The 17,689-nt window shown below is 45.5% G+C and overlaps 1 protein-coding gene across 5 annotated transcripts in view; it reads right to left on the reverse strand.

Annotated features, from left to right (window-relative positions):
- CTNNA3 (catenin alpha 3) overlaps positions 1-17,689 on the reverse strand; it is a 1,496,635-nt gene that overhangs the window by 125,935 nt on the left and 1,353,011 nt on the right. For all 5 annotated transcript variants that reach the window (XM_090056878.1, XM_090056880.1, XM_090056877.1 and 2 more), the window contains one exon: positions 10,742-10,923. In XM_090056878.1, coding sequence (XP_089913004.1) covers positions 10,742-10,923 — 182 coding nt within the window. The remainder of the gene's footprint in view (positions 1-10,741; positions 10,924-17,689) is intronic.

Below are 17,689 nucleotides of genomic sequence, written 5' to 3' on the forward strand. Positions count from 1 at the left end.
GTCAACTGAATGAATATGTCTACAAATGTAAATGCCTAACCTTTATTGAATCCCGTTCCCTCAGGGGGTTGTGTCCCCTATACCCCCTGGGTTTATACATATTATGTTCCCACTACTGTTTTTCTCATTAAAAGGTATATGGTTAAGTCCCCATTGGTGATCTGGCTCTGCTCTATAGGGAAAGGAAGGTCCCTACACCTCCCACAGCACTTGTGCGCCTGTTCTGATCCTTTTATTTGGAAAGGGGATGCATCTTGGAGTACTGCCTGGGTTACAATAGTGCAGTGACATTTCTTTCTTTTTTTGTACTTTGTTTACTACAGACATCTCAAAGAAACTGATACTGGCCCCTGAAAAGTAAACTTTTCTTTACTTGTGCTAAAGAAAAGCCAGAAAAAACTCTAACCATTTTTTTTTTCCTAGAGCAGCAACCTTCAGCAAATATGTGGGATCACAAAGCTGACATCAACTAACTTCAGATGTTATCCCTGTAGCAGCACACACTGCGTAAGAATTAGATTGCTGGAACAAGCTTGGAGGCCATTGATTTAGCATAATATATGCACAGCTTCCAAACCATCCACATCTATATGCCAAGGCTGAAGTTGGTCCCCTACTATAAATATGCATTTTAAGGGCATTATTATAATTTTAAAATATAAATAATATTCAGTTGGGGACAAATACAAGTGTGCTAGCAGCAACTGTGTCTTCCCATCATTCCCAGCTAGCTTTATGTCAATCAAATAAAAGAGATTTCTATGATAGAATCACTCAGCGGATCCTTCTGCTTAGCAACAATATAGTTATAATATGTTTCAGTAAGGCATTAGGTGATGCATCAGGTGAAAAGTATTTAAAGAACTGGAAAATAAATATCAGATAATATTGCAATGACATGAACTAATACTTATCCTATACCACAAGCCTAAAATGATCGTTAACTAACTAACCACAAGGGGGAGGAATATTTAAAATTACATTCTGAAAAAAACAAATACAACATTTTTGTACAAGATGTAAAAAAAGGCTTAGAAATCAGAAAGTGGGAGTATCCTGACCATCTAGGCCTTAGGCTATCTGGAAAGGAGGGGGTACTTTTCATTCTTCCTGCTGAGCTGTGCATTTCTCTAAAAAAAAATCATAAATGCATTGTGGGAGAAGAGAGAAAGTAAAAAAGCAAGGCAAACTCTAGCCTAGTGGTTGGGGTACTCTCTTAGCCAGGGAAATACTGTGTTCTAGCCTCTGCTCCCAGAACTATTTCTATATTTGCATTAATCAGTTCTTAGAGAAAAGAGAAATAGTGTTTTCAGGGAACTAAGTTTTTTTACTCATCTAAAATTTTTTATTAGATTTGAGATATAAAAGTTAGCCCCTGTGTAGATATAATATTCACTAATCTAAATGAGAGTCATGCCTGACTGAAGAGCTATATTGAGATGACTGTTGACTTATTTTTGTAAAATTAATTATTGTTAGAATGTAGTAGGATAACTTGTGATGGCAGGGTGACCTTGATAAGATAGAGATTTCTGTAAAGCACCCAAAGAGATTAAATAAAAAGAATGCAAAAGAATACAGTAGGAAGAAAACAGAAATCCACAGAAATACCAAATGCCAAAATGAAAAAATTCAGTTTGCCTGAGTAGTTTCTGATGTAACAATCATATAATATGTCAGAATAATTTATTCTTTCCATATTCCACAGAATCGAAGGCTTTGACAGTACCAAACTTCATGCCCAACCACTGTTTGATATGCCTCCACCATCAGATTTTCATAAGGAGAGTAGGATAAATAGCCAATTGTGTCTCAGTGCCACATATTTGCTCTTTGCTACCTTTGATGTTACAGGAAGAGGCCTGCAATGAGAGCACCTATATTTTCAGATAAACAAAAAATTGCAATTTTCCAATTCTGTAAGTCCTGCAACACTCAAGATCCAATCCATTAATTGTAACAAGAGGACAGTAACACTGCATGTGTTCAAATACAGGTTAGTAAAACTAAATGAACTAATATAAGAAAATTCCTTGCACAGTAGGGCTATGCAAAATTTAAATTTGATTCGACGCTGTTTCAACTCATTTCAAGCTCAAACCAGCAAAATCGAATCAAAACAAAGGGTTTCAAAACAGCCTCAAAATAAAACAAAACTAGTAGAAATGTTTTGAAAATTTTGAAATGTTTTGAGTTTTGAAGCCAGTAGTGAGGTGGTGGGAGACAACCAAGTGCGCAGCCCTGGCTCTCCCCATCTCCTACTGCTGGGCTGCAGAAAGCCGATCACAGCACAGGGGAAGAGAACTGAGGCCAGGCTCAGTTGCCCTCCCGAGCACTTCAATCAAGCTGGGACTGGGAAGTCATCTCAGCTGTGCTGAGTTCCCAACCCCAGCCCCAGATTGGGCTGGGGAAACAAACAGCCCAGCTGCCTGCCAAATGAGAGAGGCTGTTTTGAGCTTCCCCATTATAGCTAATGGGTGAGACGTTGAAACAGCCTCACTGTTTCAATGAAGCAAAACAGAAGAGCTGTTTCAAATTTAAACGAAATCTGGAAAAAAACACTGTTCCATAGAACACTTGAATCTCAAGGCGAAATGTGCCATTTTGCACAGTCCTACTGCACAGTACTATTATTTATTGTTGATATTATTATAGCATCTACCAGTATTTATTTATTTGATTATCTGGTAGCTCTTGTCATGGATCAGAACTCCACTGTTCTATCAGCTGTGCTTGCACAGACACCAAACAAAAAGAAAATCCTATATCAAGATCCTACAATCTAAGTACATAACATACAATATGGTCATGCAAACCGAGCAATCTCATTTCATCTACAATATGTCTGTGAAGTAAAAGATTAGAGAATTGCCAAAAATTTGGGGAAAAATTCAAACTATCTTCTAACATTGCAGTTGTTACTCCTGGAATAAATATATGAATCTATACATTACCTTCTGACTATGAGAGTAGTCAAGTACTGGAGCAGGCTACCTAGAGAAGCTGTGAAATCTCCATGCCTTGAACCTTTCAAAAGCAGGTTAGACAGACACTTGGCTGAGATAGTTAGTAAGGAATGATCCTGCCTTGAGTGGGGGATGGACTACAGGAATTTGTAAGGTCCCTTCCAGCCCTGCTTTCCTATGATACTATGATTAAGCTCTGGCCTTCAGCAATGTTGGAATGCAATCTGTAGCAGCCACTCATTGTTCTGCCTAGATGCCTCTGACCCGGGAGAGCTGCTTTTCAGATCAAGGAATAACATGAATGTGACAGCTCCAGTTTTTTCCCTTAGCCAAGTGGCCTACAATGGGAACCATATGTGGCTTAACTTTGCTGAGCTATCTTGGAAGAAACTGAAAGAGACAAATAAGCTTGATTTCTGGCTGCCTTGCACTCCAGAGGGCATGTCTACATGTGCATGTAGGCATGCCTAAATTTAATGCACATTAACTTAATGCACATTGAGGCAATTTAGGCTTGCATCTACACATATACACCTTAAAGCACATTAAAGCTGTGTTCACAAACCAACAAGAGACAAAAGTTAGTCTGAAGTCAGTCCATATATAGCGTTAATGTGCCTTAACATGTCTGCACGTTCATTAATGTACTTGAGCTATTCACACCTAAACTTGATACCTGTTCCTGCAGGTATCAAATTTAGGCATGGATAGCCTAATATCACTGTTTTTAAAGCACATTAAGGGTGCACACATGTAGCTGTGCACCATTAATTCATTTTAAATCAGCATGTGTAGGGCTAAAGCATCTTAAATCAGCATGTGTAGATGCACACAGAGATGGGCAAAGCAGCAAGAACACAGTGAATGATCTGGTGCAATCATTGCAAGTGCCTTCATCCAATAATGGATCTAGGATTTTGCAAAGAGGGTTACAGATGATGGGCAGAGGAGACCTCACTGGACAGATGATGGGCAGCAGGGAGCTCACTGCATGCATGCTACACTGTACCCTGTCATTGCAAGCCATGCTGAGAAATCAAAGGAAGGTGCAGCAGCACCACCTCAAGGCCCATGCCTGAATCCCCTGTCTGCTGCTGATTTATTTGCTTTCAGTAATGTTTATGGATAAAATTAATGGCCAACTTGATAATGTTCCACTGTTAGGTGTTTCTGCAAGGTTCTGAAATGTAAAGGATTGTTAAAAAGTGAGGATGATGGGTCCCCCCACCAAAAATTATGCAAACATATCCTCTCACTGAATTGGTATCCTTTTGTATTCTCCTTTTTCCTGCTGAGTGAATTATTCCACACGCTACTGTCAGTGACTGCGGACTTTATGTGCATGTCCGCATGTAGAAGCAGTGCAAATTTGAGTCAGGGCCTTTTGACTCAGTGCATGTGCTCAAACATGCACTTTGGTGTGGGGCAAATTGTGCCACTTGAGGCAAAATAACCCTGCCTGGCCCCTCCCAGATCTGCAGCCAGGTGGAACTAGAGCCCGGAGCCAGCACCTGTGCTGACCCCAGCAGAATAAAAAACTGACCCGACCAGCAGCTTAAGGCCACTTGCCCTCAGGAGCTTCTAGGGGAGGAGCCTCTGGGAGGAAGTTGGCCATGCGCCTTCCTGTCCCATGCTGCTGCTGCTGCTGCTGCTGCTGTCGCTGCAATCTTGGTCTCAGAAGCTTCTGGGGAGGAGATGGCCAGGCCCTTTCCTGCCTCTGGCTACTGCTAGCTGCTGGTTTGGTCTCAGAGCTTTTGGGAGTGAGTTGGCCATACCCCTTCCTGCCTTGGGCTGCTGTTGCTGCCCCACCACACGGGGGGCATCCTCTGCTGCACACTGATTTCCCCCCTTGGGGAGGGGCCCACTGCACTGCACCACACTCCAGCTTCTTCACCTCTGTTCTGGCCTGCTGCCCAGCCTGCCACCAAGCTGAAGTCGGGGGACAGCCTGGGGAGGGAGTCTGCACTGCCTGTAGGCCCCTCCTACCCCACCATCATTGCCAGAGCCTGAAGGTGTCTTGCCTGACCCAGCTGCCTTGGAAGGCCACCCACTGCCTTTACCTCCACTTTCACCAAAGCACACCCTGAGTGGCTAAACTGGACAGCTCCCACCATCCCTGCTGCTTTTGCTGCTGCCCACTCTCAGGATAGAGGGAGATTCCCTGCTGCACCACCTGACACACCCCCTGCACTGGATTACTTCCTAATTGACTGACTGCTCCTGCCCTCCCCTACAGCTACCTCACTGCGTCTGATCCTGCTTTGTCTTCCTGCAGGGGCTCATGGTGGAGGGTGAACACATCCCCCTTGAGCCTCTAGAAGATCTAGGGACCAGGGTGGTCCTCAGCTATGTCCATCCCTATATTCCCAATTGGGCCCTGCTCCCCCAGCTCAAAACCCTGGGGAGAGTTATCTCCCCGGTGGTGGCTCCCTCACTGGGGTGCTGAGACCCTGACCTCCACCATGTGCTCTCTTTCCATCACCAGGTTATGATCCACATAGTGGCAGTGGCAGAAGCACACCTGAAGGCTGAGGGGTGCCTAGCAATTCCTTATAAGGGGGCCCCGGTGAGGACTTTCTATACACTGGGGGACCTGCGGTGCTTCTGTTGCCATGCCCTGGGGCACTTGGATCATGAATGCCCCATGGGCCAGGTGGGGAGGGCATCCACAGGTCCCACTAGCAAAAGGAGTGCCCCTACCACTGGCACTTCTTCCCTCTCAGGCCCCCCTGGCACTCCAGTCACAACTACAAGCCCCCCTCTGAATTCAAGGGACCCTGCCCCCCTATCATGGCTGGCCCTCTCCCACCAACCTTCATCTTTTCCTACTGAAGCCTCTCCACCTGAGGACCACCCCATGTCTGAGTGGGTGCAGGTCCCTCTGGGCATAAAGGCAAGAGGAAGGCCCGGGTGCTGCTGGAGCCCTCTGATGTGAAGGACTCCTCTCCCCCTCCCAAGACCACCAGATGCGGGGAACGAGCATCCCAGCCTCCAGGGGCCTCCCCAGCTAAGCTTGACACCCCAACCCTGGGAAAGATCAAATGGGTGATCCCCATGGAGGAGGTTTCAGAGCTGCTAGATACTCCCAAACAGGAGCCCATGGAAGAAGCCCCTCATTCTGCTGGCTAGGGCCTACCCCCTGAAACCACATGTGCTGAGGCTGAGGCGGACCTACCCAAAGGAAGGCCCAGCAGCAGAGCCTCCTCCATCTGATCTGGGGAATGCAGAGGCCCTGGGGCTCACCCTGGTGAGTCCTGAGGGAGGAGGTCCCCTTTCTCAGGACCCTGAGGCAGATACCGAAGATACCCTGGTGCCTGATGGGTCTCTTCCCTCCCCCTCCCAAAAAAACCTCACATCCAGGCTGTACCAGTCCCACACCAGAGGGGGTCATGGTGGTGTCACCTAATCAACAGGATGATCTTTTCAGGGACCCTGCACAGACCCCTCAGGGCTCCAGCTCTACCGCACCATCTTCTGAAGGAGCCCCACCCCCACCCCTGTCCCAAAGGGCTACAGAGCTCTCCCAGTCTCAATCAGAGTCTGGGGTCATAGTGGACTGGGGGGTTCCAAGGTTGCCTAAGGAGTCCACTGAGCCCCAGGACCAGAAGGACACCATGGAGCCTGTGGACTTCTCCATTCCAACAGCCCCCAGGGATGAGCCACTTGCATTTCTTGACTGTGACTACACCCGTTGGTCTGTCAGGAAGGTACAGCTAGTCTTGGATCCCTGGGGAGATTTTAACAGTGTCCTTACCACTGTGAGGGCTCTAGTGGGGGAAGGCAAGGGGTCCAAAAGCTGCAACACCTGGATCTATAGGTGGGCCTGCAGTTTCATAGATGCCCTCTATACATATGGGAGGGCACTATGTGAACTAGCAGGCTCCACATTGGGCATTGAGATGCACAAGGCCCTGGCTGAATCATCTACTCCACCCCCCCCCCAGCCATGAGGTCATTTAAGATCATGACCCTCAATGTCCACAGCTTCAGGAAGGGTCTCCAGAGGTGCTGGGTGCTGTCCTTCCTTTAGGAGCAAGGATACCCCATGATATTCTTGCAGGAGACCCTGATGACTACAGCCAATGAGCCTAGTTGGTGGCTGGAGTGGGAAAGCAGTGTCTTTTTTAGCCATCTTTAAGCCACCTCTTGCCAGGTAGCCACCCTGTTCTCCCCAGGCCTGCAGCTGGAGGTTCTCCAGGATGTTAAGGTTGTGTAAGAGCTGATCCTGAACCTTCTGAACATGTATGCCCCTGAGGGGGACCCAGAGTTGGCAAGGTGGCCACATACATTGGCACCCTCAAACCTCATGAGTGGTCCTTGGCAGGGACTTTAACATTATCCTAGATGTGCAAGACAGGTTGGGTAGGGAGCAAAACCAGGCCACCATAGGTGTCCTCAGGGAGATCCTGATGGACTACTCCCTGGCATGCCTGTCACCCTACCAACCCCCCTGCCTTCACCTATGTAAGGGTGGGGGAGGAGCAGGCATGCCACTCCCAATTGGACTGGGTTTATATCTCTGCTGCACTTTGCCTGGACCCACTCATCTGGCATCTGTCTGACCCCTTTCAGCGATCACCACCTTGCCTGAGCCCAAACCATGCTAGGGCTTGGGCATCCAGGGTCGGCCTACTGGCATTTCAATGACAGCCTACTGAAGGATGTGGGCTACCTCCCAATGCCTTTCCCTTGTTGACCAGATTCTGTGCAATGGTGGTATCTTCCCCCCTGTGTCCTCCAGCCCACTGGAGTTTTTCATGGGGCTGGCACCTTGCCCAGCCTCACAGTGTTCCCCACTCCACCACCTAAGCCAGCTGAAGGACACCAAACCGGGCCAATTTTCCACCATCCATCACTACCACCTCTACATGCTCATGTGCTGCACTATCCATCATGCCCCCCTCACATCCTGCCCAGACACCAAGTGGCAGGAACTGCTCAGCAAGCATGTGGCTGGGGCACCATACTCTGTACTCCACACTTATTCCACTATCCACTGGGGACCTCAGCTGGTGGCTCCTCCATGGAGCCATCGCCAGGGGCATGTATGTGGTAAGCTTCATGGACACCCCACTCTCCTGCCTCTTCTACGGGCAGAGAGAGACCTTGGTGCACATGACCCTCAAGAGCACCAGGCTGCAGTCTCTCCACCTCCAGAACCTTCTCTTGAACCTTCCAGAACCTTCTCTGGTTGAAGTTCACCTCACATCTTTTTGTTTTTGGTCACCCCATCTGTGGCACCACCAAGTCTTGGGACCTCCTAGTCAACCTCCTCCTGGCCCTGGCCAAGTGGACCCTGTACTTGATTAGGAAGAAGGCCAAGAATGTGCCTGGAGACTGTGGGGATGCTTTCCTCTCACTTGTCCGTGCATGTTTCTGGGCACAGCACCAGTGGGCAGTGTCCACCGCTCCTTGGATGCCTTTGAGGACTTGTGGCACGGCCTGGGGGTCTCTGCTCAGATCTCACTGTGAGCTCACTGTGTTCCCCTCCACAGCACTTATTTTCACATTTTGAACCTTTGACCCCCATATCACTCCTATCCTGTTTTTACTTTAGTTGTCCTGAGGAATTAGTTGTGTTATTCATCCATTGGTCCCACACCATAGGGGCCACTAGTTAGTTAGGTGGGCCTTGGGCCCATGGCATTTGTATAACACAAATAGACAGGAGCTTCTGAGGCCTGGGCAATTAGTATCTGGGGACGCTACTCCTTGTGCCAAATGGACTGCTGAAACAGCATCCAGACTTCACTTTTTAAAATACCTCAGAATCCATGTTCTTCCACAAATAGAACAAGAGAGAGAGGGATTAATCAGATGGGCAATGTTTTATTGCTATATTTACAATATTAAAGCAATTTAGAAGCCTAGCAGTGTCTCTATCATCATAATAAAATAAAACCTAAATATCTATATGTTTTAATGTTTGCTTTTGGTTTCCTTATCATATGGGGGGGTTGCAGGAAGGGGGTAGGGGGATGTGGGGGAATGCGGGTCAGTGTGTGGGTAGGTGTGGGGAGACTGTGTGTGCGGGAGGGCTACTTAGGAGGAGTGGGTCCCCCACCCCCTACAGGGCAGAGCTCCACACACAGCACATGGACTGCCCTGCCTGCAGGGTTCTTCCCCCACATAAGCAGGCAGCGTGCTTCAGTACTGGGGCAAAGGCCAGCAATAGAGACACTTTCACTGCCTACAAGACTGTCTTTGTGGAGGACTGGGCCTCCAGTTGCCTCAGGGCATGATCCAGGACTGTCCCCCACTCCACTTTTTCCCAAGGTCTTTTTTGACTCCTGGATATCCAGATATCTAATTTTGCCCCGGAGCTACAAATTTGCATTGCGGGAAATGGTTTTTTGTTCCTGCACATGGGTTTGAGATGCAGCAAGATTCACATGCATGCTTATCTGGATATGCCCTATGAGGGCAAAATTTAACAGACCCTACTCTGCTCTTGAACATGAGAGTTAAGCTCACAGTGAGGTCTGAGAGCCATACGGGCAAAACTGAAAGCAGAAATTGACTCCATTAATCTTGATGAATCAAAGGCCATTAATTTAAATCATTTTTGAGAGGTGCAACTAGACAGGTTTTAATTATAAAGTCTCTGACTTCACAGTGTATCTTTTCCTGTTATAATGGTATATTGCATCATAAAATACATTGAGAGGTAGTGGACTTCAGGGTTAATAGGTATCGCTTTAAAACCCTGTCAAATTATGAATCGTTTGAGAAGTGCTACCATAATGTAATAGAAAAGTGTGGGGCAGGCCTATGGCTACAGCCTCAGCTGATACAAATTGGTTTAGCTTGAACTAAATAGAGCTATCGAGATTTACACTAACTGAGGATCTGGTCCTTGGTGCCTTATAATTCTCCTGTCGCTTGCAGGAAAGGTCTGCTATTTTTTTTTTCCCCATACGGAACAAGAAGTTCCATGTAAGGCTCCATTGGGGCCCCCACTCCACCACCTGAGACTCCACCACCCCCGCTCCACCACCTTTACCCATAAGATTTTTATTAATAAACAGGTATAAACAATTCCTTTGATATTTGTAACTATGAAAATAACTGCTTACACATTCATTGCAACAGACAATATGCTTCTAAAACAGACTGCTTCAGGTAGTACAACAACCACGTAACCTATAATGACACCAGTGAGAAATGTCCTCTTTCAAATCTGTCTGTCATACAGTAGCATGGATACTACATAATACAGCATAATGTAACAAGGTAAAATAATCCCATTTCAGCTGTTATGAAAATGTGAAATTAAGCAATCAGTCCAATTGCACATGTACTAGTCATTTGTCCTATACAGTTCATGTTGTATACATGGCCATTGTATACTGCTACGGTACATTTTACAGAAGTAATATCTGTCATACAAATAGGATAAAGTTTAAGATGAGCTATTTTCTAACTAGGAAACTTAAATTACTTTGTCACTTTATCATTTTCAATAGAAAATAAAAAATTCAAATGCTAAAAGGATCAACTAGAGAAAATGTCCCTGAGCAAAATGTACAACAAACCCCAAAGAGGACAGATAGAAATCATGGTTTTCCATTCAAGGACGAACATCATACAAAGCTTAAAACAACCCTTTTGGGGTTTCAGTACTTCAAATCTAATGCTCTAAAGTTCAATTATAGTGGATTCATTACAAAGATGTTGTCACTTGCCATTACAACATTTTAGTATCCCTTGTTTTACCAATATGACAACTGCCTCTAACAGTTATAAATATTGAAGACTATTTTATGTATAATTACCTTGTGAAGTCTGTCATCTCCATCATAATCACACACATCCGTTTAGCTAAAACAATGATGTCATTGCTGGTATCATCCCATATTTCAATCTCTGCATCAAGCTTGCTCTTGACTTTCTTCAAGTCAGCCAATTGCTCAGCTATCTTTTCTTTTTCAGCCTCTGGCAGCTGAGTCATCTTTGCCTGAAATATACAATGATTTGATTTGGAAGACATCTGTGTGTGTCAGACAGTATTTTCTTTCTTGTTTTCTTTTTCTTTTTTTGACAAAATCATTGGACATTATTGAACATAAGCTTTGGATATAAGCTACCCAGGCACCAAAACAGATTTCTCAGAACCTTTGAATTTAAAAAATGGCCCTTACCTCTATAATGATGTGAAATGAAATTCTGAAATGTAATACCCATGAATTTTTAGTCGATCCAGATCCAAACCTAGGTTTTGTAGGTCAAGCCTGTCTTTAATTGTCTATTCCTAAGTATAATTGACTTTGTTTCTATTTTCAATAGTATTTATCATTTGTCTTTTGAACTTTTGGCAAGTATCTCAGGGCTACTCACTCTCAGGAACTTCTGAGACCCAGCCAATTGATACCTGAGGACGTTACCCCTTGAGCCATCTGGACTGCTGAAGCAGCCCTGAGAGTTCCCTGCACACTTTACCCACTGCAGCAGTCTGGTCTAGCTGTGACCTGCTGCACACATGCCAGATCCAGGTGGGGACTGCAGTCAGTTAGAGGCATCTGTCCCCTCTGGGGCAGCTGCCAGTGGGCTGTAGCTACAGAGATGGCCATTGTGCAGCACTACTGACATGACTGCCTGCTGCCCGGCCATCTGGGCAGCTATCGCCTGGAAGATGTTCCCAGTGTGGTGGCCTGCTTTGAGCTGTCAAAGCATATCCCCATGGCCCCAACTGGCCAGGAGGTCAGCCACCTTCAGCTGGGTCCAATGTGCCAGCTCTGATCAGGCTCGTCTGCCTGATTCCTGCCACTTGCCTTCCTAGCAGGAATTCTGGTGTCCCCTATTTGAAAACTGAAATATCCCTGATAAAAAAAATCTTAAAGCCACTGTGTAAAATACCCCAAAATCCATGTTCCTCCACTATTAAAAGAAAAGACCACTATCTAAAATTACAGAGAGAGCGAGACAGACACACAGAGAGAAAGTGATCAGTTGGGCAATGTTTTATTGATATGTCTACAGTGTTAAAGCAATTTGGAAGCCTACCAGTGTCTCTAACATCAAAATGAAATGAATTCTAAATACCTATGTGTTTTGCTGTTTGCTTTTAGTTTTCTTACCATACAGCAGTTAGAGCTCCCTATGACCCCTTCACTAACCAGGATGTGGGGACAGCTGCCCCTGTAGCCACAGCTCCTGCCAGCAGGTCTCATCTTGTCTGGCAGCTGGGCACACAGGGTGTGTGTTGGGGGGATGTGGGGTTTGCAGGAAGGGCGTAGGAAGGGGTGGGAGAATGTGGGGGGCTGTGGAAGGATGTGGGGGGCTATGGGGTGTGTAGGTAGGTGTGGGTGGATTTTGGGGAGACTGTGCTGAGGGAATCATCAGGAGGGGTGGGTGCCCTGTCCCCCACAGAGTGCACCCCCATGAAAAGATCATGGACTAAGCCCCCAGGGCCACAGACCCCCACATGAGCTACAGCCCCCCCAACAGGGGTTACAACCCCCTCAACAGGGGCCACATGACCCACACAGGAGCTGCCACCCCCCCACAGCACCTATATGACCCACACCTGCTTGCTCCCCCAGGCCCCTAGATTTCTACCCTGTCTGGCCCTATCCCCTGCCAGCTCCTGCTGCCCCACCCAGCCCTGGCTTCCACTCCCAGCCCCCCCAATGGCTGCCCTGCCTTTCTGTACCCTCTGCCCACTCCCCAGATCCCACAATGGCTGCCCTACCTGGTCCCATCCCCTGCTTGCACCCCCAGCCCCCAAATGGCTGCTTCCTTGACTGCAGCCTCCTCCCATTTCAAAAACAAAAAAATCCTCACACTCGCCATTAGTAGCAGGGGTTGTGGGGGCTCTGGGGCCATGTGGCAGATCCCCCCATTCAGCACGGGACAGCAGAGCTCCCCAATTGCTACCCCCACCCAGCCCCAGCAGTCCAAGGCTAAAAAAAAAAAAAAAGCCCCACACTCACCAGCAGTAACAGCTGCTGTTGGGTCACTGGGGCCTTGTGGTAGAGCCCCCACTGTGCAGCACAGGTCAGTGAGGCCTGGCTCTAGCCACATGACACCCACACAGCCACTGCCCCATCTCGCCTTGTAGAACAGAACATCCAACTCATTGGGAGAAACCTCTGCTGTACAAATGGGTTTTTTTTCTCCCCTATTAACTGGTTTTGACACCAGAATTTCTCATCCCTACATGAATTACTGTTCCAAATTCTTTCACCATGTCCTGAACTTGAGCAGTGACAAGATGTTTGTGACCAAGTTAACTAGCTTCATCTTATAGGCTTTCTTTCAGTGATCTCTTTTTCAAAACCTAGCAAACATTCTTTTGCAGAAAGCAAAGCTCAGAAATTCCAATCTAGAACTCTGCAAGTGGAGTAGCGATTAAACAACAGAAACCGTAGCATCTTCTTAATAGTGTGGCATAGACTGAATAGAAGGCTATATTATACACTCCCTTGTAAATTGGAGTAGCAATAAAAAAGTATTCTCCTTATCACAGATACAGGAGGTCACAGCCTTCCAGTTGCTTGTAAAGCTGGTTTCTCTTTAGCATCAGTCTCAAGAAACTGCTAAATATGTAGAGAAGTATATGGACCCCTTTCACAGAAAAATACATGTTTGAGAAAATATACAGCAATTTTCACATACAAAGGTAGAAAAAAGAATGCAAAATGAATTGGAAAACAGACACTAGTATCCACACTTTCATGACTTTATATGGATGCCCTATATGAAAAACCAACTATAGTGAATGAAATGCAGTAACAGAAGTAGAAAAGGAGAGAAGCAGTTATTTTCATGCATTCTAAGTACCAGTTTCTACTACTGAGACCAATCTACACAGTCTTTCTTATCCATCTTCTGTATGGAATTAGAGATAATGATGATAAGGCCAATAGTCCATCCCACAATCCTCTCCACTATGAATTACAGCACCTTGGTTGTGAAGGAAATACGGAAGCAAGGTATTTTCAACTGGTGTTTGGATCAAGCACCTCTCAAATACACACAGTACAAGTAGAAAGTGACAAGTAATGGCCTGCTCAAATCTTGCATCCATGTACCAAAGGCCAAACAGGGGCAATTATGTAATGCCTCAATTCATGTATTTATCTGCTGAAACACTTTTTGTACTAGTTTTATACCTATGTTGTCACTTTCCTGACTGTGCTGCTTAAAAAGATCGCTTTTTCTCCCTAATCGAAAGACCAGTGGAATGAGTACCTAACATCAACATTATCACCTCCCTTGTTGAATCCATGTCAATCATCAATGGACCTCAGGATGTCTCATAATTTGCATGTATAAACCACCTGCATGACAGGTGGTGAATACGTAGCTGTTCTGAGTCTCCCCTATTGTGCCCAAGCACTGAGACAATCAAATAAATAAAGATACATTTGCATGTATTTTCATATAGGATTGTGCAATTAGATGAAAATGTTAATATGACAAGAAAAATATTGAATGTAAAGTCTGTCAAGCAGCCTCTATGATGTCTAGGTCTCCCATTTTCTAAGACATAAATGAGCCCAACTGTTTTTCAATGATAGGCACATGCATGAGCAACATATAATGATCTTGCTTGTATAAAAGACTGAAAAAAAAAATTAATGTCCTGAAACTCTCCCTGCTTGTCTGCCATATCTCTGCCTCTGCCTAGTTTTTCCTTCTCATCTTAAGAACCAAGATTCTAAGTTCCACCATTTTTTAAAATTAGATCACTCCTCCAGGGAAACAAAAATGATTTGCTGCCCATAGGAGTCTGATGATCAACTGAACACCTTAATTAACACATCATATGTATTAAGTACTCAAATGAAATATCATAGATCTAGCTCTATCACTGGAGCTGTGGAGAGACACAGGGATGACACCCATGCACTCAGTTGCAGAGAGGGGTCAATGTGAGCTATTTACAAATAATCTATAGGCTAAAAGTGTTTTGAAAAAGCTTTATCCCAGAAAAAATCAGAACATATATGTACAAATCAGACTTTGTCTCCTAACAATATACAAATACAATAAGGGGATAAATACTGTGAGGGAACATATCTAACTATTTGAGGCCAGAATTTGCTGAGCTATTAGGAGAAGTGTTGATGTCTAGGTAGATGTGATGTGTATCCAGGCCATGAAGTCAAAAGTTATAAACCTCTGATCATGCCATATCTTCATATGGGCTAAAAATGTACAGCGAGGGCATATAAAATGGTCCCAGAGTCCTTCCTTGCTTTAAAGGGCATATAGACTGCTATAAAACTGTATCAGAAGCAGATTACTTCCTCTCCCTTGGTGGTTCAGCTACACTTGCCAGAGCATTTGGAAGAGACTGAGCCAATGATACAACTACTCACCAGCCACCTCCATGAGGCAGGGAAAATAGTAGCGTTAAGGTTGTTCCACCTCTCCTTACCATGACCTGAACTATAAAGACCTTGTGGGATATACCTGGAGTATCTATCTTCTTCTCACACTACTGAGAATGTTTCAAGCCTCACAGCTGTGAAAATAAGGTCCAATTCAACCTGAAAATTTACATCCATACAATTTCTGTAAAGAGGAAGAATGAACAGTTAAGGAGAAAACTTATTTGATATATGGGTGATGAGGGGAGACATAGCATATTTAAAATGAATTTGCTGTTCATATTATTCAGAATCACAATAAAATGTTATGAATCTGATAAATGAGGCATATTTATTGCAAGACCTGAAGTTTGTATTGAAAATAAAAAAACAACCATGAAATTCATAGTTGCTGTGGATTGTATTTCCAAGTTATTTTTCTTTTCTTATCCAAAAACACAATGCATTTTATTCCCATCAGAAAATGTAGGATAGCTCACGTCAACTAAATATAAATATTTTTTAACTACTGCTGGCAGGTTAAAACAAACACAGAAAGAGACATGTTCCAGTTACCTTTAAACTGGAAAAAAATCTGCAGATATGTTAAGTAAATTATTTAAAACAGCACAAATAAGTTTAACAGAAAAAGAAAAGGAGTACGTTCCCAATCTTGAACTCTGTTTATTCTATCCAATTTTGGTCAAATAAGTACAAACTGCATTCCACAACTGGGGACTTTTAGAGAGTTCACTATCATTCTCTGGCTCTGAAGAAGCATCTTATAACCCTAATTGGTAATAAATATGGAAGGCAATTACAGTGGAACTGACTCACTAGCATAAAGCTTTCTTGCTCATAAATTACACAAAGTTATCAGACAGTGGAGACTGACCTCTAAGGGCGTGTCCAGATGAGCCCGCACATGCCTCTTGCAGTGTCTCAATCCCCTTTGAGATGTTGCAAGAGGCACGTGCAGGAATGGGTAAAGGTTCCACCCACTGCAGGTTTGCAGAGCACAGGCAAAACTAGATCCCTGGATATCCAGGTAAAAAAACACAGAGATAAAAAAAGCGGGGAAGGGCAAGGTCTCCCTGAGGCAACTGGAGGCTTGGTCCTCCACAGAGATGCTCAAGTGGGGACTCCACCAGGAGGTCCCAGAACCCACCCCAGTCCCTGCTTCTATGGCAGGGAAGGGATCAGGGTGACTCAGGGGGCAGGTGGAGGTTGGGGCTGGGCAGGAAAGGCATCGGGGGGTTGGGGAGCAGGGAGGGATGGGGTCAAGTGGAGAAGGGATTGGGGGTGGGGAAGTGGGCTGGGCTGATAGGGGTCTCCCCCATGGTCCCCTTCCCCCTCCACCAGCCCCTGACCCCTTACTTACTGGCACTGGAGCCTGGGTCCAGCTCCCTGCTGCTGGAACAATGCCTGCCCTCATGAGTAGGCAGTGTGCTTCAGTACCTGGGTGGAGGCTAACCATAGAGACTCTCTGGCAGCTACAGAATCTGTATGGAGGACCCAGACTTCAGATGCCCTGCTTTTTTTTTTCCCCCTGGTTTTTTAGACCCCTAGATATCCGGGGGTCTAATTTTGCCCATGCACTGCAAATTTGCAGCATGGGGAACATTTTTCTCATTCCTGCACATGCCTCTTGCAGCATTACAAAGGGGTCTGAGGCACTGCAAGAAGCACATTCAGGGTCATCTGGACGCACCCCTTAAAGTCAAGTTAGGAAAAAATTGGTTGAGCCAGTATTTGGCAAGCATCAAAGAAATAATTTTTAAAATTCATGATTAAAAACAGAAATTGGATTATTTCCAGGACATGGGGAAGTGGTTCTTTTGCCAGTCTCATAACAGTTGGATTTCTTCAAAAATTGTAAAACTTTATGGGTCCGGTCAAACAAGCTAAGTCAAAATTGTTATTTTTGTTAGCTCTATCTCTGTCCCCATAACTCTTCACACTTGAATCCCAGTGGTCCAAGTTCCACAAGAGCATTGACAATGTGTAAATGTTGTCAGGGGAAGGGGAGAAGCAGAACTCCATGCTACTGCTGCTGCTGCTGTTGTTGTTGCTGCTGCCGCCAGGCACTGGCTCTACTGGGCTGCAGCCCCACACCCTGCAGTCAGTAAAGAAATCTCACAGCCCCCACTGCTATCCCTACTGCTGCTGGGCCCTGGCTCCAGCTGAGCTGCAGCCCTGTGCCCTGTACCTCACCATCAGCACAGAAAATCTGGGGTGTGCACAAGCCCCGATGTCTCCCTGACATGTCCCCAATGCATAAGAGGAAACCTAGTGGTCATACCACTCTTTCAGAAGTAGGAAGATACACGAGTGGTTCTCCTGAGGATCATAAGCATTTAGAATCTAGATATTTCCCTTTCAGGTGAAGTTTCCCAACCACTATGA

This window comes from Crocodylus siamensis, chromosome 7 (genome assembly GCF_052110815.1).
Source record: "Crocodylus siamensis isolate JL-2025a chromosome 7, ASM5211081v1, whole genome shotgun sequence".
NCBI lineage: Eukaryota > Metazoa > Chordata > Crocodylia > Crocodylidae > Crocodylus > Crocodylus siamensis.